The sequence below is a fragment of the Saccoglossus kowalevskii genome, chromosome 20, assembly GCF_978046115.1.
Source record: "Saccoglossus kowalevskii chromosome 20, keSacKowa6.1, whole genome shotgun sequence".
Classification (NCBI taxonomy): Eukaryota; Metazoa; Hemichordata; class Enteropneusta; family Harrimaniidae; genus Saccoglossus; species Saccoglossus kowalevskii.
Window position 1 is genome coordinate 10,060,005 of NC_140660.1, and position 27,395 is coordinate 10,087,399.

General features: G+C 37.6%; 1 protein-coding gene across 1 annotated transcript; it reads right to left on the reverse strand.

The window, feature by feature from the left end:
* Window positions 1-897: 897 nt before the first annotated feature.
* LOC100374440 (guanosine-3',5'-bis(diphosphate) 3'-pyrophosphohydrolase MESH1-like) lies at window positions 898-11,370 on the reverse strand. Its single transcript, XM_002740066.3, has 3 exons — window positions 11,230-11,370; window positions 2,437-2,492; window positions 898-1,556 (listed from the first exon to the last, which is right to left on the reverse strand). The coding sequence occupies exons 1-3, from the start codon at window positions 11,354-11,356 to the stop codon at window positions 1,173-1,175; spliced, it is 567 nt and encodes a 188-aa protein (XP_002740112.1). The 5' UTR covers window positions 11,357-11,370; the 3' UTR covers window positions 898-1,172.
* Window positions 11,371-27,395: the final 16,025 nt, after the last annotated feature.

A 27,395-nucleotide genomic window follows, 5' to 3' on the forward strand; every position in this document is an offset into this window, starting at 1 on the left:
GTGATAAGAATGAGGCTGAAAAAATAATAAAATATTCAAATGAGGGTAGTTTGTGATGAGAGAAGGCTGAACAAAAATAATAAAATATGCAAATGATGGGTAGTTTATGATGAGAGTGAGGTTATACAAAGAGATAAAATATGCAAATGAGGGCAGTTTGTGATAAGAATGAGGCTGAAAAAATAATAAAATATGCAAATGAGGGCAGTTTGTGATAAGAATGAGGCTGAAAAAATAATAAAATATGCAAATGAGGGCAGTTTGTGATAAGAATGAGGCTGAAAAAATAATAAAATATTCAAATGAGGGTAGTTTGTGATGAGAGAAGGCTGAACAAAAATAATAAAATATGCAAATGATGGGTAGTTTATGATGAGAGTGAGGTTATACAAAGAGATAAAATATGCAAATGAGGGCAGTTTGTGATAAGAATGAGGCTGAAAAAATAATAAAATATGCAAATGAGGGCAGTTTGTGATAAGAATGAGGCTGAAAAAATAATAAAATATGCAAATGAGGGCAGTTTGTGATAAGAATGAGGCTGAAAAAATAATAAAATATTCAAATGAGGGTAGTTTGTGATGAGAGAAGGCTGAACAAAAATAATAAAATATGCAAATGATGGGTAGTTTATGATGAGAGTGAGGTTATACAAAGAGATAAAATATGCAAATGAGGGTAGTTTGTGATGAGAGTGAGGCTGACAAAAAATATGCAAATGAGGGTAGTTTGTGATGAGAGAAGGCTGAACAAAAAAATAAAATATGCAAATGAGGGTAGTTTATGATGACAGTGAGGTTGTTCAAAAAGATAAAATATGCAAATGAGGACAGTTCGTGATGAGAAAAATAGAAATAAGAAACAGGGACAAGTCGACAAATAAAACATGTTTTCGCATTTTTTTTCTCTGAATTTCTTTTTATTTCAGTTAAAATTACAGCTCATGATTTATTTAAGTAGAGAACAAGAACATTTACAAATCCAGTAAAAACTAAAGTGCTTCCCTGATTGGCCCTATAAAATAGGTTGGGCCAATTAGTTGGATTAGTTAGCCAATCAGGGACAATTTTATAAGTAATTTTTAACTAACACAGTACACAACACGTTCTGTGATTGGTGTGTCAGTTCTTGAATAGTTGATGAGCCAATCAGGGACAATCTTACAAAAAATGTTAATTCTCTGCTTCTACAAGCACACCCTTTTCCTTGAATATCTTATCAAGGGAATCTTCCATCGTTTTATTTGTTCCTCGTAATCCAGCGACAACTTTTGCAGCCCAGTGAAAATAATCTTGAACTCGTTCTGGTGTCCATGACTCCGGAGCCACTCGCTTCAAATCACGTAAATTGTACAGCTTATCTGCGAGTTTCACAAGTTTCGCTTCCCGACTGATGTGCGGTGCATGTTCGATCTGTTTTCGCTTTCGTTCCATTTTGGGTAATGATTTATCATCTGTGACTTCAGCGACAATATGTCGGACTTCAGCACCAAACTGCTTTTCAATCTCATCAAAAGAAGTGTCTGTGTCTTCGACAGTGTCGTGCAATAAGGCCGCCTGTTTAAAAAATGAAAGTAACAAGTCATGTCAGTCCTTGCACATTTAAGAGTATAGCATATTGACTAATTTGCATAATGATATAATTGTATTGTTCTCAGTGTTAAGCATGGCAAGAAAAAAAAAGTTTGTGGTTAAATTTTTTTTTTTTTTTAAATGGAGCAGAAAAGTTTTTTTTGGGTAGGTTAAAATACTTACAGCACAGAAATATTGTATGTCAACAATAGAGGGCGCTATGTAGTGGTGAAATAAAGATGTGCCACACTGTTTTTTAGTGATGTACACTGACCAGAAACACAATTTTTTTAGACCATAATCTGTGTGTATTCTTTTTATTGACTTAAATACTTTAAGTCATTTAACTTGTATAGAATTCAGTATAAGTCTAAGTCTTCTTCAAGGCCATAAAGTGTAAAATAAAGTTTAATAAAAGAATAGTTACTAATTTGTATAAAAATATAATTGTGATTATGTTATGTAATTAAGCTATCTATCTAATTATAGGGGAGGGGTATTCTGGGCCTTATTTGTTATATATGCATATTCGTGTTTCTGGGCCTCACTTGTAATATATGCATATTCATGCTTCTGGGCCTCATCTGTAACATATGTATATTCATTTTTCTGGGCCTTACCTGTAATATATGCATATTCATGTTTCAGGGCATCACCTGTATTATATGCATATTCAAGTTCATGGGCCTCTCCTGTAATATATGCATATTCATGTTTCCGGGCCTTATCTGTAATATATGCATAAATCTGTTTCAGGGCATCACCTGTATTATATGCATATTCAAGTTCATGGGCCTCTCCTATAATATATGCATATTCATGTTTCCGGGCCTTATCTATAACAATTCATGTTTCTATGCCTTACCTGTAATATATGCAAATTCTTGATACCAGCTTCTTTTGATAAAATTCTAGCAACACCTTGAAAAGAAAAAAGAAAAAAAAATTGAAATTTATTTGTTACATGTGAACAAGTAGTGGGTTGGAGTTCAGAGGTTAATTATATTCATAAAGTTCAAAGGGTAATTGATTTATGCAAATACATTTCAAAGGTTAAAGGTTAATTATATTCATTGTGTTCAGAGGTTTCATAAAATTTCTTTTAAATCAATCGTTTCAATAATAATTAAGGGAAAACTGACAATCAGCAAAACAATTTTGGTCAGCTTGTTGACTACTTGGAAGCGAAGTTTTTAAAACAAATATGCTTATTATTGTAAACTTGTATGTAAACATAATTTTCAGTGTTATTACGCTATTTTTTTATTATATAAAATTAGAATTTCATATTTATTCCATGGGTTGATGTCATTTTTAAGTGATTTATTGCATTTCTTTTTTCTGAAAGATAGACCCTGTAGACAGTGTAAGGTATGATAGATCTCTGTAAGTGGTCAATTTCAAAAACTATAGTTTTAACAGAGCTCAATTATTTCATGGGATTCCATTTTGCTTATCTTTTTGATAGTTAAATGCACTAATTTGAAAGCCAAGGAGTATGCAAAGTTAACAAAAGAATATATTCTGTTTTTAACAAATCAGTGAATTTAAAATTTGAATATCTCGGAAACATCAAATTAAACCCAGTGAGTATCGTAGGGGGAGATAAGTTCCGTTGTCAACATGACTTAACTCAGATACAAAAAACGTATCAAGCATCACTGGATGTTTATTTGCTAAATGAACAGACAGAACTGATGCATTGGATTGAACAGGTTCTTTATAAACCCTTGGTATAGGTATAGTTACAAAATAAAGAATGATGATGAAGTAAAGTGAGCGATGCTTTCCGATGGCACACTAAACATAAAAGTGCAGTAAAAATGATCAATAAAAGTAATAATAATAAGATGAATGTTATTTTATTCAACTATTTTCTCATCTTAAGTATTCGTTACTTTTTTTCATATTTTTTTTTACGACTGCCTAAAATACTGTTATTATCGCCAGATATTTATCAAACAGAAAGCTTACATCATCAGCTTTTTGAAATTGTATCTTTTTATTAGACATTATCATATACTTCGTTTAGCCTGGCCTCATAACGCTATGGGAAGTGCGCCCTTACATCACGGCAATAATTTCCTGTATCGCACCTGGCCCAGCATGCCCGCCGCCTTTCATCAATCAAAACAAACGAGTCATTCTGAATTACAGTCATGCCATGGTAAAACTGTAATTACACCTATGTATAAGGTACATGATGAAACTTTTATGAACATGGGTTTCTGTCGCTCGACCAAAATTTTGTTTGTTGGCTTCAAAATTACGATTCATTTCCAGAAATATTGAAGAATATGAAAAAAAAAAGTGCCGAAAATTTTAGAGAAAAAAAGTCTGGTGGTGAAAAGGTTAATATGTCAGCAAAAATTATATAAAGTGTTCAGGCACGGATGTAGGAAAGAAATGCAAGTTTTTGAACAATTTCTTTTTTCTCGTTAGACAAATAAATAAATGAAGAGGATGAAGAAGATGACTTTATTATGCAATCATCTCGACATTGCTATATTCTTGGAAGAGGGGGGATCTGGGCATTTTTACTGTCTGGCAATCATCACCGGTGAAAACAAATGCTGAAACTCCCAAAACACAGAACTTTGGGCTCGTTGTTGAGACTGAACAGTGTAACATGTTCTACATATATAAATTTAGTTGCTCAGGATTATCTCAAAGTTGAATTTGTTCTGTTTCCTTGACTTTAGCCGTTTTGACCGGCTCTTTGACCGGCGATCCACAGCAGCTCGCACAGAGCCCATAGAAATACATGGTAGAGTGGTGCATAGAACGTTCTGTGACGTAGCTCTGCTTCAGAGAATACTACAAAAGATCAGGTGTACCTACAGTAGTATCACACTATAATTTATACCTGACGGGGCTTTACTCATCAATCACTACTTTACTACTACTACTACTACAATGCATCCAGATACAATAAGTCTAGTATAGTGACATTAACTGAAATACACCTTGGATAAATTTGAACATGTGCAATTAATATTCATTAATAAGCTATGGCATGAAAGCCAGGGTTCCCTCTAAGCCTTATTTTCGCTCAATTTTCTCAGATTCAATTGTAGTTTCTCAGTGAAATTTTGTCTTTTGAGAAACTTTCCATGCATTTTGTATGCAAAAAAAAACATTTCAAGGGGAAAATGGGCAAATTTTCTCAGTATTTTCAAGATTCAAAAAAATTAAAGGGAACAGTGATTGAAAGCTAACCACTATACTAATGTAATGTAATGGAGGATAATTCAGATGACCCGAAGGCGTTGCTTACGTTGTATCATGCCAAATAAAGAGGCAATCATTTCTACTTAAATTCGTCATAATTTTTGAGAAAGTTGGTCATAAATTGCACGACATTGTTCATTGGCGTATTGTGCAAAATCATGGATCTATTGTCCCATGGCATCATGTTATACAGTATTTTGATAAAATTGTCCTAACATTTTTCAGAAATCGCTATTTTTTAAACAATTTCGTAGAGCATAATGTTAAAGAAAAAATCGCATTTTCTGCCACTTTTTAAAACCCAGATTTCTGTAATAATTAGGAAAACAAAAAATTCTTCATTATTCACAATATATAATTATTTCAGTCTATGTCACCAGGCTACAATTTAAGATATGGGATAATATCCAATGATAAAATCACTATAATACTGCCATAATGGCCACTATACACTGCAATACAACCATAATTGTCTTTAAAATTAAGCAGGTGACTCCCAACTTATTTTAAATCAATATCCTTATATTTCCCGGATGTACAGTTTATTGGAAGATGAATAAATTCTGGGTACTGAAAAATGATTAATTTTCACTGGGTTTAAATTTCGCTGATTTAGCATTTCAGGCATATTCAGTGGGTTTTAAATTCACGGTTTTATCATTTAGATAATGTGTTCTATGCTAAATTTTACATATTCACTGGGTTTTAATTTAGCGCATTTTGCAGTCAGCGAAATAAGCGAAATTAAAACCCAGTGAATAATTAATCCTTTTACAGTATTTGAAATGATGAGTAGGCTTCTACCTTAATTGGCTTACGGGCATGTTAAAATTGTTGAAATCTGTCACCGGCGACCAAGAAGCAGATAATTCTCGTGGTCCAGTAATCAATTCCCTTTGAAAACTCAGCAATACTGTAAATGCATTAATTTGTCACTCACTGCTGGGTTTTAATTTCGCTATTTTTTCTGATAAGTAAAATCCGCTACGTTAAAACTCTGTGAACATGTAAAATAACAATAAAACTCGTTGTTTCATTGGCGAATTCATGAAATTAAAACGCAGTGAATTTGCTCAATACATCATACATCAATACATCAATTTAGTGATATTAAATGTCAAAGAAGATGAAAAATTTTATACAGTAACCCCCCCTCCCCAGTATCTCATCTTTTTCACCCACCTATATTAATGAAGTCTTGTAAATAACCCAGTAAGGCTTCATACTGAGATCATATTCCAACAGCTCTACTTAAAAGGTTTGTGACAATATTACACCTGTTTTTACTTTAAAAAAATTGCCTTTTTCTGTCCCAGTCTTCTGAAGGAAAGTGCGACTATAAACAGGACTATTTTCTGATGAAAAGAAGAAACTGGTGGTGAAAAGAGCATTAACCTTTTTACCATCAGACTTTCTCATCCATATTTTTCTGCACTTTTTTCTTATATTCTTCGATATTTCTGGAATTTAACCCTAAATTTAGAGCCAAGAGACAAAGTTTTTGTCAAACTTCAGTTTTTACTCAAATAAATTGGCCATTTTTTGTCTTAATCTTCTGAAGGAAAGTGCAGACTATCCTCGGGGGCGGACATTTGGGCATTTTCTACCGCCTGGCAACCCTCGCGGTGAAAACAAAGACCAAAAACTCGCAGAAAACGGTACTTTGCGATGCTTGTTGAGAGTTCCCTGAACAGTGTAACAAGATTAGCCCTAAGTGTGTAACATATATGAATTTGGTTGTTCAGGATTACTTCAAAGTTGAGTTTGTGTTGTTTTCTCAAGTTTTCACCGGCTTCACAGGCGTTCCACAGCAGCGCGCACAAAGCCCATAGAAATACGTGGTACAATGGTGCGCGTCTTAGCAACGTGGAACGTCTGTGACGTAGCTCCGCCCCCGAGGATAGATGAGTTCATTTTGAATTTGTTAAAAACAAGACTGGTGTAGAAAGGGTTAAAGTTCACAAGAGCATTAATGTTCTCCTCAACATATCAAATATGGACCCATTCTCCCTCGAAGAGACTATAGGTCTTTTATCACTAAGCTAGGTAGTCACCAGGGAACGTCCCACCAGTTGCGGCTCTCTGTAGCTCCCTAGGTCAAGGACCATAACATACATGTATTACTTAATAGGTTGACAACACTTAGGATACACAATACTGCCATGTATTCATCTCACTTCACAGACATACATCAGTCTGTTGTTATCAAAGGCCAGTTTTAAACTGAAAGCAGTCTCTTCAAATTCTATCTATCCAATATCAAAACGAGAATCAACAGGTTTTGAGAAGAAAAAGTTTTTGCTAATCCACTCTGATCTTGATCCATCCCAGTCAGCAGAAGTATGATTGGTTCTATTATTATCATCCACATCAAGTCTGCTCATCACATATTTAACACTGAATTTCATAATGCATATATTATGATCATATCTTTGATGTATTATCTTTGATGTATAATATTTGTGGTGAATATTTTATTGATGTAAGTATAAATTATGCTCAAAAAGGGTGAAATCATGTAAAAAATGCCCAAGTATACTCTATAAGTGGCACCCTAAGAATGTGTTATCTACCAACAAAAACATAAATTTGCACACACTTTGACACTAATGTTTCTATCTCAATTTTAATTTCACTTTTCTTAAACTCATGACATTGATCCAGTTTTACAATAAACCAATCACCAAATTTATCTATTTTCAAAAAAGTCACTAAATCATAAACCAATCTGATCAACCTGTCAAGTATGTTTTAGTCATCAATAAGTCTTTTTTGTTTATGTAAAGGGGCTCTTGTGCATCAGTCATGTCCCTTTAATTGAAATAAATATTCCACCCTCCCACTCCATGCCATATAGACTGGCCCAGCCTTGTCAATTTTATAATTCTTTCCTAAATCTTTTTTTTTTTTTTTAAATATTTGGTGTGCCAGGCGACAGTTTCTGACATTGAATGTCACTGTCTCTCCTGACTTTTTTTTTTTTTTTGAATGTGCAAATTGAAAGTGCTGACACATAGTGCATTTTGCCACAGAAGACATTTCCTGTTTGGGACTACATGACAGGGCTGTGCTGCCATCTCCCTATCAAATGGCAATTTTAATGCACTATCCTGGCGTCAACCAGGCTCAGTCGAACACAAGCCCCTGTGGACCTTAACCAAGGTTCCCCCAAAGTCGCATTCGTTAGTGAATGAATCTCGGCCAGTGGATTGATCGTCCCATTGAGTCTGTGGCACACTCACCCTTTTGATGTTCAGCCCATGATAGGAGTTGAACTTGGGTCTACCGATCACGAGTCTGATGTGATAACCACTATGCTACCAGTGACCGATTTCCTAAATCTTCATGCAACTCTACATTACTACGACTGGTCTATTCTGTGGTGTATTCATTGCTATTATTCACGTTATTGAACCTGTGAGCGGGAAATTTCCATTATAGTAGTGTAGAACAGATCAAATCAAAAACTGCCTTCTTATTGGTCGATAATTTACAAGTCATGCTACTCATCACTATGAACGCCAGATGGTATTTCTTCAAATCACCTCTACCACAGCTTGATTACTAGTATGCATTTATGCAAATCAAGGGTCATTGGTAGGGTCAAACCCGAACTACTGTGGAATACTTTATTTTCGCTGGAATTAATTCTCGCTGAAAAGGCTTTTTGGGCATTTTGTATGGAACTTATTTTCACTGATTTTTGATGAATTTAATGTGAAATATAGGAAAAAAAGTATATTCGCTGGATTTTATTTTCACGGAATCATCCATTCAGCGAAAATAGCGAAATAAATTCCAAGCGAAAATAAAGTATTCTACAGTATATTTAAATATGTCTGAGTTCGCAGGAACTTTAAAACGTATTCTTAATGAATACAATTCTGACGTGGAATTGAAATCAAAGTAGATGGAAAGTTATAGAAAGTGTATGGGAAGAGAAAGATTTAATAGTTTCTTTGCCAACTGGGTATGGGCCGCCTTCTTGAATAACACCTGCGTATTGATATGTGGCAAACATTACCAGATTCTGCCGTAAATTCGCCGAGGGCCATTAAACAGCAGTTCGGGTTTTTAAAAAAAAAAAATTGGGACCAAGAAACCGCCCAGAGCGATTTTTCGGCAGTTTTTTAAGGTGTTATTTTAATCTTTTCTGATGCCTAAAAGTTTCGCCGTAGTCATTGACGACTATTCAAGAGTATTGATGTTTATTGAGACTTGCGTGAATGGGTTTGTTTCGTTTCGACAATGAGTTATCACTGTAAATAATGTTAAATTATTTTTCAAATGCTCAGTTTATCTTTTGAAAACAACTACTTTTTTTATTTAAAAACAAATCATGCTGCTTTGCCATCAAAATCCAAGCCAAAAGATCGTACAACAACATCAGCAAATCTCTTCCATGCTGGGTTCAATAACATTAACATATTTAAATGCATTATGGTAATTTGAACACGTTGGCATCATCCATCGTTTTCATTGGTTAATTATCGATTTGACCTGTCAGGTCAGGTCAAAACATGGTGGATATTAATTTCTACAGCATTGAGCATTGAAAATGCGATCGGAGTAATTCGCTTACGATGAAATAAGTTGAAATTTTTTTGCATTTCATAACAATTCAACAAAGTTATTATAATCATTACTAGGTAATAATCAACAATTGTAAAACGCAGCATGACCGGTTTGCGCTACCACGATCATTCGCTACTTTAAGCAATGCAGTTGTGTTCGTTGTTTTTTGAAACTTCTTTTAGAATATACTTTTGTTATTAATAAAATGAAACAAAATAATTGTATTTGGCGCACGAGGTTCGTTAATGAGATTTTTTGGAGAGTGATGCGCGGTCTACTTATTAATCCAGCTACTTATTAATCTTTCGTTTTGGGTTGTCCAACTGCCGGTGTTGAAAGTCGGCGTAGGTAGATTTTTCAATGACAACAAAGCCCCCTAAAAATATTTGATGATAATTTTTGGAAAATTTGAACCCCAAATAAGGGTCCACCAGCCGTGAAATCGCCCAGGACGATTTTTCAGATGGGCGAATTTACAGGAGAATTCGGTAGTTATTCACGTTATGGAACCTGTGAGCGGAAAATTTCCATTATAGTTGTGTAGAACAGATCAAATTAAGAGCTGCCTTCTTATTGGTCGATACTTTACAAGTCATGCTACTCATCACTATGAACGCCCTATCCCTATTTTCATCACAAATTCACAAAATAGTCCTGTTCATAGTCTGCACTTTCCTTCAGAATACTAGAACAAAAACAGCCAATTTTTTTTTGTAAAAAAATTGACTCTAATTGTGTTTATTGGCTCCAAAATTAGGGTTCATTTCCAAAAATATTGAAAATATAAGAAAAAAGTGCAGACAAAAATTTGGGCGAGAAAGTCTAGTGTTGAAAAAGCAAAACTGAGTGAAACAAACAATGTATATCAATATTATTGGTGAACCAGAGAAGGAGCATTCCCGGTTGCATCACAAAATATCTCCGATTGTTTCCTAAACACCACTCGGGTGAGACACACGTTTAGTTCATGTGATTACAGATAAGCCCTGTGATATGCAAATGATCAATAGCTCTATTCTGTTTAATAATAACATTTACTGTGAGATTTGTCAGCTTAAACAGACATTTAACCCAAAAACTAGTTTTTTGTTTAATCATTTTTAAATAATTAATTTTGAAAATTTTTTGAGATTTTAGAATAAAAAAAGTTTGTTAGAATAATCCATGTCAAAGCTATATATTCGAAAGAAAAATAGATCTGTCAAATTTCACAATATTTCATCCCAATCGTAGGTATTTATCATTTCCCTACATAATTATTTCAACAAATGTAACCAAACACAATTTTCAGATAAGATTTTAAGAAAAAATAGAGACCAATGGTAAAAAAACAACTTTTTTCATACATGTTTGACTCATTTTTTGAGCAAAAACTAGTTTGAAGACCATCATTGAATCTTGATTTTTGCATAAAATAAAAACATATTTTTTTTCCAGTTTGGTCCTCAGATATCATCATGACGATTTGGTCTTGCTCGGGAAATGGGTAAATAAACATATTTACAACTTATATGCTACATTTCACGAGAAACTTTAGTCAAGTGTACTTTACACAGAAAAGAATTAAGTTTCTTTTGGTACGGTCACTGACTACAGAACAGTACAGTCAGGGTCAGGGTACTCATTTTAAACTGGGTGGAGCATTTTTGGGAGAGAAACTATTGTTGTGAAATAGCAGGAACAAATTAACAGCATTTGTATAATTTGAACATTTAGGAAAAAATGAGCTAATGCGAAAAATTGCGATGTGATACTTCAAGCCCCCCCCCCCGAATTCAAATGTGGTGAACCCTTAGCAGACAGCACAGAGATTTGCCGTTGGAAATCGTAACGTTCTCGTTCGCACACTTACCTATGGGGTGGTTTATATATGGCGTCTTCATGGGGTCTTTTCGTCTTTGGTCTGTATGCTTTATCGCAGCAAAATGCATACATTCAACCAAAGCCTGTAAGTCATCGCCGTCCTCGCAGTTCGCCATTTTGATAGTGACTGGTTGCTTGGAAACTCTCCCACGCTGGCCGTCAGAGGGCGTTAGAAATATTCATGGGGTCAAACGCATGTTTATTTGAGGTTAGATGTGGTTAGCAAATTTGGGTCAGCAAAATTTGGCAAGTCAGCAGAACTTTGCTCACCAAATCTGATGAGAGCATTTAATATTGACAATTCGAAACGTGATCTTTGTATACGCCGCGTGAGTTAAACACTTATTTTAAATACAGAAGTACCTCAATTTATTCCCACACATCGTTTTAAAACAATCATGAGTTTTTGAATTTATTTCCAAGTGTGTGCTCTTATCTGTTTCGCAGGAAAATTGTGTTCACTGCTTGTCACCAAGTCAGAAATACTTTTCTGATTTAGTGAGCAAAATTCTTCTGACTTTGCAAAATTGTCCTCATTGAATTTTGCTCACCAACTTTTGCCTACCATTTACCTACCTCAATGCTCATGAAGTTCGAACGACGTACGATGTTTTTTTATGTAAATTTTTAATAAACAATTCAAAAATTAAAATTACATTTGTCTTATATCCAGTCCTCTACTCCTATGTAACTTCTGCGATTTTTATCGTGTTGTATATACTTAGCAATATTTCCGAAGCTTTTGTCAACCAGATGTATTTAAGCGGCAGGGTTGTCACCTGTGCACGCAAGGGAATTGAGTCCCAAGCGACGATAACAACACACGCTAAAAACGCAAAGGCTCATGGGTAGACGCTTGTAAAAAGTGACACACTATGGCCATCTGACGCATGCGCAGGTAAGGACTCCCCCGCTTTAAGATCGTCGCGTCTCAAAATGTAGGCTGGTGACATAGGCTAAAAAAAAATATTGTGAATGATGAGGTACTTGTTGTTGTTTACAATTATTTAAAAAATCTGGGTTTTAAAAAGTGTCAAAAATCTCTTTAACACTATGCTCTACGTAATTGTAATTGTTATAAAAATAGCGTTTTTTGAAAAAAATAATAGAATGTCTCAAAATGTAGGCTGGTGAAACCTTAATTAGGTTTTTTTTTTTTGGTGATTGAAAGGTATCGAAAGACTTGTCAGTGGCAACTAGTGTAGCGCCTGAGTCGAAGCTCGTACTCATGATTTCATCAGAAAAAGCGCATTGGATTATGGGAAAATCGATGTTTATCATCACAAATGTCGCACATGCGCAGCGCGACGACCACCGCTTTTCAATTCAAGTTACTAACAATTATTTCTCTAATATTTACTGTTTTGTTACTTTCAGAGCGTATCCTGTAATGTATAAAGATTATTTCACAAACCGGGGAATGAGGGAGAATTCCTTATTTTACAATTTCGAAAGAGGGAATGGCGCTACATTCATAAAAGATTGTACTTTGCCACCATTAAATAAGAAATACGGTCAAACATGGAACTAAGAGTATCGGACACAGCAACGAATACTCAAGCGCATTACCATGAAGATAAAAAAAAAAGGCTGAAAAGTTAAAAAAAAATGAGATTAAGACTTGCAAAAGTTGAGTAAAATGTTGAAAAAAAAACAACTAAAAAGAAGTTGCGAAATTGATTTGCAAAGTAACAAGAGTGGAGTGGAAAATCGAATAAATAAGCTCGTCAATGATAGCTGTTCCACGGTATTATCAATACTAGTATTATCATTACCGCAACGAGATCTGTCCAGAATATATATTGCACGTGTTTTGGCCTGGGTTTTTGCGTCCGGAGCCTTACAGCGGGAGGGTCGTCGCACACGCGGGAATTGAATCCCAAGCAATTTTATAATTCTTTCTTGGTCCGATGCGGAATTACCACACGTGAACATTTCGCATAAGCGCAGTAGTCCCGCAGTAGTCGGGGAATTGTAATAAAAAAAAACACAATGAGATTGTCACGACTGAGTCTAATTCAGATCGTTCTGTTATAATTACAGAGCCTTACCACGAGTAGAATTTATTAAATAAGCGATTTGAAAAAAAAAGGTATCCTCGGGGGCGGACATCCGGGCATTTTCTACCGCCTGGCAACCATCGCGGTGAAAACAAAGATCAAAAACTCGCAGAAAACGGTACTTTGGGGTGATTGTTGAGACTCCTCTGAACAGTGCAACAAGATTAGCCCTACGTGTGTAACATATATGAATTTGGTTGTTCGGGATTACTTCAAAGTTGAGTTTGTGTTGTTTTCTCGAATTTTCATCGGCTCCACCGTGACCGGCGTTCCACAGCAGCGCGCACAACGCTCGTAGAAATACGTGGTACAGTGGTGCGCGTCTTAGCAACGTAGAACGTCTGTGACTTAGCTCCGCCCCCGAGGATACGTGATTATCTGTGTTTCGGGTTCAGCAGTTTGTGAGGGAGTTTCAAACTTTGGTCAGACTGTAAAATGTTAGGACTGGGTAGCAAATCAAAAAAAAAAAAAAAAAAACGGGTGTGTGTTGTTAAGGAAATGACGCATGAAGTGTTATATATTTACAAGGCAGAATTTGATACGTCGAAAAAGGCTTTCAACAAAAAGCTTCTCTCTGATTGGTCAGACTGTAAAATGTTAGGACTGGGTAGCAAATCAAAAAAACAAAACAAAAAAACCGGGTGTGTGTTGTTAAGGAAATGACGCATGAAGTGTTATATATTTACAAGGCAGAATTTGATACGTCGAAATTAGCTTTCAACAAAAAGCTTCTCTCTGATTGGTCAGACTGTAAAATGTTAAGACTGGGTAGCAAATCAAAAAAACAAAACAAAAAAACCGGGTGTGTGTTGTTAAGGAAATGACGCATGAAGTGTTATATATTTACAAGGCAGAATTTGATACGTCGAAATTAGCTTTCAACAAAAAGCTTCTCTCTGATTGGTCAGACTGTAAAATGTTAGGACTGGGTAGCAAATAAAAAAACGGGTGTGTGTTGTTAAGGAAATGACGCATGAAGTGTTATATATTTACAAGGCAGAATTTGATACGTCGAATAAGGCTTTCAACAAAAAGCTTCTCTGTGATTGGTCAGACTGTAAAATGTTAGGACTGGGTAGCAAATCAGACTCATTCTTGTGAGCAGCTTCACATTGACTCTGATTACGTCAGTGGTCTCTGTTTCAGTCAGGGACACATTGCTTAAACAATTCTAAGCGCCTTTTTGTAGATGTAAAATACACCAATACAGACTGAACACGGCGATGTTTTTTTTCTGACATAGACGTTTTGAGTGTAATCTTTTTTTTTTTATTTATTGTTATTTCACAAAATATTAAAATACAAGACACACACAAATAATGGGAAAAAAATACATATGTTCACAATAGCTGATCTAATAAACTCCAATATAATCTGAAAGACTTTGATTTTACATTATATATCCTTATTTTGTACATATCTATTTTCTTTTGGTATGCTAAATAATTACATAAATTTACAAAAGATGGCTTTACATTCTTGTACCTACAATTGAAAATATATTTTTTTCATCAGCAGTAAAAGGTAATTTAAACAAACAATGTAGTCTGAATTTAAATTAGAATCATGTACATTTAATCCCAAGATGAAATCTTTTGATGAAAAATGTACCGAAATATTACAATTAATGTTAAGGGCCAATTCCAGATCGCGACGCACTGAGGAGACATGCATACAATTATAAAACAAATGAAGCAGTGTTTCAGGAAAATTGTTACAAAAAGTACATTTATCAGTATCAACTTTCAAAACCTGTTTGTAGTGGTAATTCTATTAATCAGTCTGTATTGAAAATGTCTGAGTGATACATCATCAGTAATAATGAAAGGTAGTTTGAAATATTATTCAAAATTTAGATCTGTGCCAAATAACCTCTCCACTTTTCAACACAGGTTTGTCATTTTACGTTTAACTTATATACTCTCTCTACGATTTCTGAGTACTGAGCTCTTTTAATATGGATCAGGGTAGAATCATTTTCATTATCTCTGCTATTCAAGGATACTAACCAATTTCCAGGAATAGCATCAATAAGACCAAAATACTTTAAAAAATGATTTGATGATATGTTATATTTGTCCAAGAAAGTTTTAAAGGTGAGGAAATTGCCACTATCAACCAGTACATCCGATAGAAATACAATACCACTCTGGTACCAACCTCTAGAAAATAGTTTGCTTTGAGTAAGGGATTGTACATGTAATTGTTTTAGACCAACGCAGAAAAGCATGGTACCAAAAAGGGTTTGACTTTGAGTGTAATCTTACCCTCTCTGAATTTAGACTTTTCTCGAGACGAACTAAAAAAGTACAACTCCTTCGACACACCTTTGCTGCACGCCGCGCCCTCTAGTGGCGTCTAAATAACTTTTATCCTCGGGGGCGGAGCAACGTCACAAGACGTTCCACGTTGCTACGACGCGCACCACTGTACATGCATTTCTATGGGCTCTGTGCGCGCTGCTGTGGAACGCCGGTCGAGCAGGTGAAAATTCGAGAAAACAACACAAACTCAACTTTGAAGTAATCCCGAACAACCAAATTTATATATGTTACACGCGTAGGGCTAATCTTGTTACACTGTTCAGAAGAGTCTCAACAATCATCCCAAAGTACCGTTTTCAGCGAGTTTTTGGCCTTTGTTTACACCGCCGCGGGTTGCCAGGCGGTGAAAATGCCCGGATGTCCGCCCCCCCCCCCCGAGGATAGGTCACGTTAAGTTATTAGCGGATAACCGGGTCAAACCAATATTTTTAAAACCATTTACGTCACACAATAGACGTTGGGTATTAATGATATATCAAAACTATCTTGAAAAATCACTCAGCACTGACAATCTTACTTTAAAATACTAATTTATTATTTGTCTTTGCGTGTTAAATGTATGAACGAATTATCTACGAGTATTTACCGGTTTTTAATTTCGCAAGTCAAATCCACTAAATTAAATTAACAAAATACAATACAGCTCAGTGTTGTTCAATCCAGTGAAAAGCACAAGCTTTTGAAATAGTGAAATTAAATACGAGTGATAATTAAGAAAGTACAGTAATATGAACTTATAATATAGTGATTTTTGATTTACAAAACAAAATTACATTAACGGATGTGATTGATAACTTTCACCATGAAATCATTAGCGCCCTGGTTCTCACTACAAGAAGTTACGACCTCCCCCGCCAAATGGAAAGGAAAACTGAAACATATAAATACATATTTACATGAAATATTGTCCTCCTATGCAGATCTGTTGGTGCAGGAGTCATACACAAAAGCCACTCCCACGATTTATAATGTTTGACGAAAATTTTAATCTGGGCTGAAGTAATAAGCTGTGCCCATCAATGAAATCCCCCATAATATTGCACTGTTAAAACTGCAAAACTCTAAGTTCTTTTGCGAATTTCAGTTCGGAATCATCGGAAACTAGCGATATATATGCGTTGAGAGCATTTCCAGGAGTGCGTAGTATCACGTGATCGTATTGGTCCGTTGCTATGCGAGAGAAACTTGTGTAAAACGCATAAAATTTATTTCAAAATCACGCCCAGTTGCATTTTATGTTTGAGAAAATTATCTAAACCCCTTTTTACCTATGAATTTCGTCGTTCGCTATCTTTTTCCCGAACTTCCCCGGCTCTGCAAGCAGGGTGGTAAAAACTGCCCCGAGTCGCCCCAGTTGTGACGTCACCTAGCAGTCGAACGAAAACTGGGCAGGCGCGAGGCACCCCGGGTCACCCCGAGGCGACGACGCGAACGCACTCCAGGGCACTTCAAAACAGCCAGTCGTCGCTCGCTGACGTCATCAAGACGATAGCTTGTTCAGCCTGCGGATATATTCAATTGAATAACATATTAACATTCGGTCACGTGGTGCGTGTTTTTAATTTACTTTAAGTTATTTAGTAAATTCAGTACTCTTATCTTGTTTACTAATATATATTAGCAGTTTCACTTTCCATGTGATGTATCTATTGTAATTATAATATTGTCGAAGGATTTTTTTTTTACCGATGACGTCATCAGTATAATAGCTTTAAAATCGCGAGATGTATTCAGCGCAAAAGTCAAGTGACGTATAATAATCAGTAGTTAGGACAATTAATTTAAATTGGTTACGTTATAATGTTTCTTAGTAGAGAATACCTATGTTACATTGAGTTAGATAAATACCTGAATCCTAATATCGAATCTTCGTTGATTTTGATGATTTTTGAAATATTTACATTTACGAATCTTTTCGAACACGGAAATATATTACAATGATTTTTCAAGTCCCAAATTTTATATATGCACCAGACCTAAATATAGAAAAATTACATCTTTAAAGGGCGGTGGTCGTCGCGCAGCGCGTGTTCGAATTTCATGTAAATAAACAATGTATTTTACACGCGTTGTATACGTCGCTACAGAGCAGGACGCGGCACGACGACCACCGCCCTTTAAATTCGCTATTACATTCCTGTGAGCCAACGCAAACAAAATGTATAAACACGATCGTTACTCTTGAAATAAACGGCGGGTTTTCAAATAAGTTCCGAGAAAAGTATTCAAAAAAAAAAATCATTCGAGCGGTTTCCGAGAAAATTGCCGCCATAGACAATGCCAGAGCGTCTCTAATGTGAAGTTACGTCCTCTATAGTTATATCTTTCGACCTTATCCTCGGGGGCGGAGCTACGTCACAGACGTTCTACGTTGCTAAGACGCGCACCACTGTACCACGTATTTCTATGGGCTTTGTGCGCGCTGCTGTGGAACGCCTGTGGAGCTGGTGAAAACTCGAAAAAACAACGCAAACTCAACTTTGAAGTAATCCTGAACAACCAAATTCATATATGTTACACACGTAGGGATAATCTTGTTACACTGTTCAGGGCACTCTTAACAACCATCGCAAAGTACCGTTTTCTGCGAGTTTTTGGTCTTTGTTTTCACTGCGAAGGTTGCCAGGCGGTAGAAAATGCCCGGATGTCCGCCCCGAGGATTGGGAAGCTTCCTTTAGTTATTTCTCGATGTTATCATAGTCAAAGCGCGGTAGTCGTCACGCTGCGCATGTGCGAGATATATGGGTCTCATATACAAAAGATGGCGACTTTGACTGTTGCGCAGATCAACGAGTACGAACTGAGAGGTTTCCAAGCTTTAATTGGGTAATTTTCATGAGATTGGAAGGTTTCGAAGGAGTCACCGGTGGTAATCAGTGCAAGTCACACCCAGGTCAAACCTCATACTTGTGATTTCCATTAGAAGAGCGCATTGTTGGACTGTGGGAAAATTAATATTTATCAACACAAATGTCGAACATGCGCAGCGCGACGACTACCGCGCTTTAAAAATGCTTAAATATTTAAATATTTTGCTGTTATAGGCAAATCCACAATCGGCTAAACATGTATCGTGAACCGTCAGTATTAGCAAGTTGTCGATCTGCCTTAAGTCGGCTAAAACTAAACCCCAAAAATAACACTTCTGCTTTTCGTAGTGTTTCCAATGCACCACTTTGCTAATTCCCAGCGTTCCTTGCGAATAGCAATTGCAGCCACACTAAAGGAAAACACATTCAATCGCGCCTTCTAATGATGGAACACTTTGTGACGTCAATATGGGAAAACTGAGTTTGGGCGTAGAAAATAGTAAAATCTCTTGGTGGTCGACCCCAATAATATCGACGCTTTGTACGGTCTTCGCCTCACCCATATATTAGACATATCCCTTTCCCGGAAGAAGCGCCTTGTCATGGCGAAAACATGTCAGTTTGCTGTTAGTCGATAGAAGGGAATTTTATTTTTGTGACGTCGATTTATGTAACAACCCCATATCCGGCACGCGCGCGCATGGAAACGGAGGCTTTCGCGATTCCAAACACTTGCCAAACAAGTCAAGAATCCAACCGTTGTGTCGTCACCGGAAGCGCTGTCCCAGCACAAAGCCGAACTGCAGCGTCAATGAGAATCCAACGTCTTGTGACAAAATGGCGACTCGGTCTGCCTGAGAACACAAACCCATTTTTGCAAGTTTGTACATAATTACTTTTACATCGTTCATTATGTTTGCGTTAATTTGTATGCATTGATGTATATAAATAATATACACAAGTTAAAGTGTGTCGTTGTTTACAAAAACCATGAGCTTTTGCGATTTTAGCGTGTGTTTGTTTTCTGGTGAATATTTCAATACTATTTCTAGCTTGAACATGTTGAACGGATTCGATTCTCCGCGTCTAACAGTTATAGAACATACAGGTTCTAATGAGTTTATAAAGTTAGTAATTTATTGTATAATCTCATGTCTTGATAACTTTGACTGCACTTTCCAAGCGTAAAACATGTATGTTTTAATTTAATTTACCGAACAGTTCTTTCAGATTTAGGACGTAAAACGTTTTATTAAAGTGATTGAAGTAACACGGTGGCTTAAGCGTAACTGTGTTAACCGACGGGGTCTTGTAGTTCGAACACATTCGAATATGCAAATGAGTTCTATGCAAAGCTGCTTTGTGCAGTGATGATAAGTAACGCGTATCGAACTGTGCGGAGTTCGGGGCTTGACCGGACTCCACACAAAGAAGTTCGCTGATTCTGTTATAAACATTTTGGACTTTGGTATTCCCATGATGTATTCTTGGAAGGAAAAGATGTATAATAATAAAGTTATTACGAGAATAGTACGCGTCAGTCGATACTTCCGCTGTACTGTCTTCGTGCATACTTTCAAGAGGTGTCCCGTTATATTCATTTCAAGACACTAAGTATTCTACTTTATTCTGGACCCTCCGCAAAATATAACTGCATGCACAGCTAAAACATTATTCGAGCGAGTTGAATCTGCTGCTTGGGCATATTATATAGGCAAGGCAGAAAACGCAGTCGATTTTTTTTTACCACTTCTTTAAAAAACGATTTAGTCGTCACAAAGAACATAGCTCGACGTATATACATTTTACGTGATCATTTTTAAGCGGAAGGGTCGTCACCTGCGCACGCGCGGATATTGAGTCCCAAGCGACACTTCGCTGGTTCCCGGCGTCCTTTGCGAATGGCAGGTAGGACGCAGGTAACTAGTAATCGCCATATTGTTCCATTTGGGCCGGTTTTCCGGCCGGAAGGAACGCGACTGGGTGACGTAATTTGAAAACATTCCAAGTTCCGTTTTGCGTAAACGTGTCTGTAATGCTACAATAAAGCCATGCTCATACATACTGCCTGCTTAGATTTACAGATTTGATATGTTCTGTGCTAATTTATAACAAAAGAAACAATTCTTTTTATTCGCCCAACTTTCGAAAGCAAAAGCAAACCCCTGAACGGCCACGACCGTAAGCGCTGACGTCAGGTAACTAAGGGAAATGGAACAAGCAACGAGAAAGTAATGTACCAATCAGAATGCCGGAACCGTTACTAGTTACCGGCCTCTTGTGGCTTGGTACGCCATGACACTTGAGGCGGGAACCAGCCAAAAGCGACACACGCTAAAACGCAAAGGCTCATGGGTAGACGCTTGTTTGTGAACAATGACACGCTATGGCGACTCCGCCGCTTTAATATATACCGGTACATTAAATTTTCGAGTTTGTAGCGAAAACGCACACTGTTAACAAGGAAAAATTGTTTGCCATCAATTAACAAAGATATAATTTTGACTAAAAGTGGATGAAAGGCAATTAATTAATTCCAGAATATTAAAATTTACGACAAGAAACAAGCGTGGGATTCGTCACCTGCGCATGCGTAAGATTTCATGTATTTTACACGCGTTGAATACGTGGCTATGAGTCCCATATCGAACATGACGCGGCTGGATGACCACCACCCTTTAAGATGAATAACTTTACCACCGACATCAGAACATTTCATTGACAACAAATGTCCTCCATTTCAACAAAAGCTGATTTTTAATAGCTAAAATTTCGATCACATACCCGAGGCTCGCTTAATTCAGAATCATATCTAAAAATCAGTTTGAAATACAGACTTGCCATTCATTGAAAAAAAAAGAGAATTACGTACTCGACTCAGTTACTTGATGCAAATTCTTTGAATGATGTGGAGCCTGAAGTGTGTCCTTTGAAGCTAACTGTATAAATGGGACCAGCTTCAGCCCAGCCGCACACTATGATAACTTACTATATGACGTTCCACTCAATATAAACCACACCACCAATGCCTAGAATCTGTGTGACATTTCACTCAATATATCCCACTCCACAAATGCCTAGAATCTGTGTGACGTTCCACTCAATAAAAGCCACTCAACATTTGCCTAGAATCTGTGTGACGTTCCACTCAATATATCCCAATTGACCAATGCCTAGAATCTGCGTGATATTCCAATCAATATATCCCCCTCCACGAATGCCTAGAATCTGAGTGACGTTCCACTCAATATATCCCCCTCTACCAATGCCTAGAAACTGTGTGACATTTTACTCAACATATACCCCTCCACCAATGCCTAGAATCTGAGTGATGTACCACTCAATATATCCCACTTCACCAATGCTTAGAATCTGTGTGACATTCCACTCAATATATCCCACTCGACCAATGCATGGAATATGTGTGACATCCCATTCAATATATCCCAATTGACCAATGCTTAGAAACTGTGTGATATTTCACTCAATATATCCCACTCCACCAATGCCTAGAATCTGTGTGACGTTCCACTCAATATAAACCACTCCACAAATGCCTAGAATCTGTATGACATTCCACTCAATATATCCCACTCCACCAATGCCTAGAATCTGTGTGTCGTTCCACTCAATATAAACCACTCCACAATTGCCCAAAATTAGTGTGACGTTCCACTCAATATATCCCATTCGACCAATGCATGGAATCTGTGTGACATTCCACTCAATATATTCCAATTGACCAATGCATAGAAACTGTGTGACATTTAACTCAATATATCCCACTCCACCAATGCCTAGAATCTGAGTGACATTCCACTCAATATATCTCACTCCACCAATGCCTAGAATCTGTGTGACATTCCACTCAATATATCCCACTCCACCAATGCCTAGAATCTGGGTGACATTCCACTCAATATATCCCACTCCACCAATGCCTAGAATCTGTGTGGCATTTCACTCAATATATCCACTCGACCAATGCCTAGAATCTGTGTGTCGTTCCACTCAATATAAATCACTCCACAATTGCCTAGAATCCGTGTGACGTTCCACTCAATATATCCTACTCGACCAATGCATGGAATCTGTGTGACATTCCACTCAATATATCCCAATTGACCAAAGCCTAGAATCGGTGTGGCATTTCACTCAATATATCCCCCCTCCACCAATGCCTAGAATCTGTGTGACATTCCACTCAATATATCCCACTCCACCAATGCATAGAATCTGGGTGACATTCCACTCAATATATCCCACTCCACCAATGCCTAGAATCTGTGTGACATTCCACTCAATATATCCCCCTCCACCAATGACTAGAATCTGAGTGATGTTCCACTCAATATATCCCACTCCACCAATGCCTAGAATCTGAGTGACGTCCCACTCAATATATCCCCCTCTACCAATGCCTAGAAACTGTGTGACATTTAACTCAATATATCCCCCTCCACCAATGACTAGAATCTGAGTGATGTTCCACTCAATATATCCCACTCCACCAATGCCTAGAATCTGAGTGACGTCCCACTCAATATATCCCCCTCTACCAATGCCTAGAAACTGTGTGACATTTAACTCAATATATCCCCATCCACCAATGCCTAGAATCTGAGTGACATTCCACTCAATATATCACACTCCACCAATGCCTAGAATCTGTGTGTCATTCCACTCAATATAAACCACTACACAATTGCCTAGAATCCGTGTGACATTCCACGCAATATATTCCAATTGACCAATGCCTAGAATCTGTGTGGCATTTCACTCAATATATTCCCCTCCACCAATGCCTAGAATCTGTGTGACATTCCACTAAATATATCCCACTCCACCAATGTCTAGAATCTGGGTGACATTCCACTCAATATTTTCCAATCGACCAATGCATGGAATCTGTGTGACATTCCACTTAATATATCCCAATTGACCAATGCCTAGAATCTGAGTGACATTCCACTCAATATATCTCACTCCACCAATGCCTAGAATCTGTGTGACATTCCACTCAATATATGCCACTCCACTAATGCCTAGAATCTGTGTGTCATTCCACTCAATATAAACCACTCCACAATTGCCTAGAATCCGTGTGACATTCCACGCAATATATTCCAATTGACCAATGCCTAGAATCTGTGTGGCATTTCACTCAATATATTCCCCTCCACCAATGCCTAGAATCTGTGTGACATTCCACTAAATATATCCCACTCCACCAATGCCTAGAATCTGTGTGGCATTTCACTCAATATATCCCCCTCCACCAATGCCTAGAATCTGTGTGACATTCCACTCAATATATCCCACTTCACCAATGCCTAGAATCTGGGTGACATTCCACTCAATATATCCCCCTCCACCAATGCTTAGAATCTGAGTGATGTTCCACTCAATATATCCCATTCCACCAATGCATAGAATCTGAGTGACATTTAACTCAATATATCCCCCTCCACCAATGCCTAGAATATGTGTGACATTGCACTCAATATATCTCACTCCACCAATGCTTAGAATCTGAGTGATGTTCCACTCAATATATCCCACTCCACCAATGCATATAATCTGAGTGACGTCCCACTCAATATATCCCCCTCTACCAATGCCTAGAAACTGTGTGACATTTCACTCAATATATCCCCCTCCACCAATGCCTAGAATCTGAGTGACATTCCACTCAATATATCTCACTCCACCAATGCCTAGAATCTGTGTGACATTCCACTCAATATATCCCATTCCACCAATGTCTAGAATCTGTGTGTCGTTCCACTCAATATAAACCACTCCACAATTGCCCAGAATCCGTGTGACGTTCCACTCAATATTTTCCACTCGACCAATGCATGGAATCTGTGTGACAATCCACTTAATGTATCCCAATTGACCAATGCCTAGAATCTGTGTGGCATTTCACTCAATATATCCCCCTCCACCAATGCCTAGAATCTGAGTGACTTTCCACTCAATATATCTCACTCCACCAATGCATAGAATCTGTGTGACATTCCACTCAATATATCCCACTCCACCAATGCCTAGAATCTGTGACATTCCACTTAGTATATTCCAATTGACCAATGCCTAGAATCTGTGTGGCATTCCACTCAATATATTCTACTCCACCAATGGCAAGAATCTGCGTGATATTCCACTCAATAAATACCCATCCACAAATGCAGAGAATCCGTGTGACGTTCCACTCAATAGAAACCACTCCATAATTGCCTAGAATCTGTGTGACGTTCCACTCAATATATCCCACTCGACCAATGCATGGAATCTGTGTGACATTCCATTCAATATATTCCAATTGACCAATGCCTAGAATCTGTGTGGCATTTCACTCAATATATCGCCCTCCACCAATGCCTAGAATCTGTGTGACATTCCACTCAATATATCCCACTCCACCAATGCCTAGAATCTGGGTGACATACCACTCAATATATCCCCCTCCACCAATGCCTAGAATCTGAATGACATTCCACTCAATATATCTCACTCCACCAATGCCTAGAATATGTGTGACATTCCACTCAATATATCCCACTCCACCAATGCCTAGAATCTGTGTCGTTCCACTCAATATAAACCACTCCACAATTGCCTAGAATCCGTGTGACGTTCCACTTAATATTTTCCACTCGACCAATGCATGGAATCTGTGTGACATTCCACTCAATATATCCCATTCCACCAATGTCTAGAATCTGTGTGTCGTTCCACTCAATATAAACCACTCCACAATTGCCCAGAATCCGTGTGACGTTCCACTCAATATTTTCCACTCGACCAATGCATGGAATCTGTGTGACATTCCACTCAATATATCCCATTCCACCAATGTCTAGAATCTGTGTGTCGTTCCACTCAATATAAACCACTCCACAATTGCCCAGAATCCGTGTGACGTTCCACTCAATATTTTCCACTCGACCAATGCATGGAATCTGTGTGACAATCCACTTAATGTATCCCAATTGACCAATGCCTAGAATCTGTGTGGCATTTCACTCAATATATCCCCCTCCACCAATGCCTAGAATCTGAGTGACTTTCCACTCAATATATCTCACTCCACCAATGCATAGAATCTGTGTGACATTCCACTCAATATATCCCACTCCACCAATGCCTAGAATCTGTGACATTCCACTTAGTATATTCCAATTGACCAATGCCTAGAATCTGTGTGGCATTCCACTCAATATATTCTACTCCACCAATGGCAAGAATCTGCGTGATATTCCACTCAATAAATACCCATCCACAAATGCAGAGAATCCGTGTGACGTTCCACTCAATAGAAACCACTCCATAATTGCCTAGAATCTGTGTGACGTTCCACTCAATATATCCCACTCGACCAATGCATGGAATCTGTGTGACATTCCATTCAATATATTCCAATTGACCAATGCCTAGAATCTGTGTGGCATTTCACTCAATATATCGCCCTCCACCAATGCCTAGAATCTGTGTGACATTCCACTCAATATATCCCACTCCACCAATGCCTAGAATCTGGGTGACATACCACTCAATATATCCCCCTCCACCAATGCCTAGAATCTGAATGACATTCCACTCAATATATCTCACTCCACCAATGCCTAGAATATGTGTGACATTCCACTCAATATATCCCACTCCACCAATGCCTAGAATCTGTGTCGTTCCACTCAATATAAACCACTCCACAATTGCCTAGAATCCGTGTGACGTTCCACTTAATATTTTCCACTCGACCAATGCATGGAATCTGTGTGACATTCCACTCAATATATCCCATTCCACCAATGTCTAGAATCTGTGTGTCGTTCCACTCAATATAAACCACTCCACAATTGCCCAGAATCCGTGTGACGTTCCACTCAATATTTTCCACTCGACCAATGCATGGAATCTGTGTGACATTCCACTCAATATATCCCATTCCACCAATGTCTAGAATCTGTGTGTCGTTCCACTCAATATAAACCACTCCACAATTGCCCAGAATCCGTGTGACGTTCCACTCAATATTTTCCACTCGACCAATGCATGGAATCTGTGTGACAATCCACTTAATGTATCCCAATTGACCAATGCCTAGAATCTGTGTGGCATTTCACTCAATATATCCCCCTCCACCAATGCCTAGAATCTGAGTGACTTTCCACTCAATATATCTCACTCCACCAATGCATAGAATCTGTGTGACATTCCACTCAATATATCCCACTCCACCAATGCCTAGAATCTGTGACATTCCACTTAGTATATTCCAATTGACCAATGCCTAGAATCTGTGTGGCATTCCACTCAATATATTCTACTCCACCAATGGCAAGAATCTGCGTGACATTCCACTCAATATATCCCCCTCCACCAATGCTTAGAATCTGAGTGATGTTCCACTCAATATATCCCATTCCACCAATGCATAGAATCTGAGTGACATTTAACTCAATATATCCCCCTCCACCAATGCCTAGAATATGTGTGACATTGCACTCAATATATCTCACTCCACCAATGCTTAGAATCTGAGTGATGTTCCACTCAATATATCCCACTCCACCAATGCATATAATCTGAGTGACGTCCCACTCAATATATCCCCCTCTACCAATGCCTAGAATCTGTGTGGCATTTCACTCAATATATTCCCCTCCACCAATGCCTAGAATCTGTGTGACATTCCACTAAATATATCCCACTCCACCAATGTCTAGAATCTGGGTGACATTCCACTCAATATTTTCCAATCGACCAATGCATGGAATCTGTGTGACATTCCACTTAATATATCCCAATTGACCAATGCCTAGAATCTGAGTGACATTCCACTCAATATATCTCACTCCACCAATGCCTAGAATCTGTGTGACATTCCACTCAATATATGCCACTCCACTAATGCCTAGAATCTGTGTGTCATTCCACTCAATATAAACCACT

Bases quoted from the DNA above. Each gene is read 5' to 3' on its own strand.
- LOC100374440 (XM_002740066.3), bottom strand. From the start codon at position 11,356: ATGGCGAACTGCGAGGACGGCGATGACTTACAGGCTTTGGTTGAATGT. The intron at 2,493-11,229 runs GTAAGTGTGCGA...TTTCTTTTCAAG, and splicing joins ATATATAAACCACCCCATAG to GTGTTGCTAGAATTTTATCA. The intron at 1,557-2,436 runs GTAAGGCATAGA...TTTTTTAAACAG, and splicing joins AGAATTTGCATATATTACAG to GCGGCCTTATTGCACGACAC.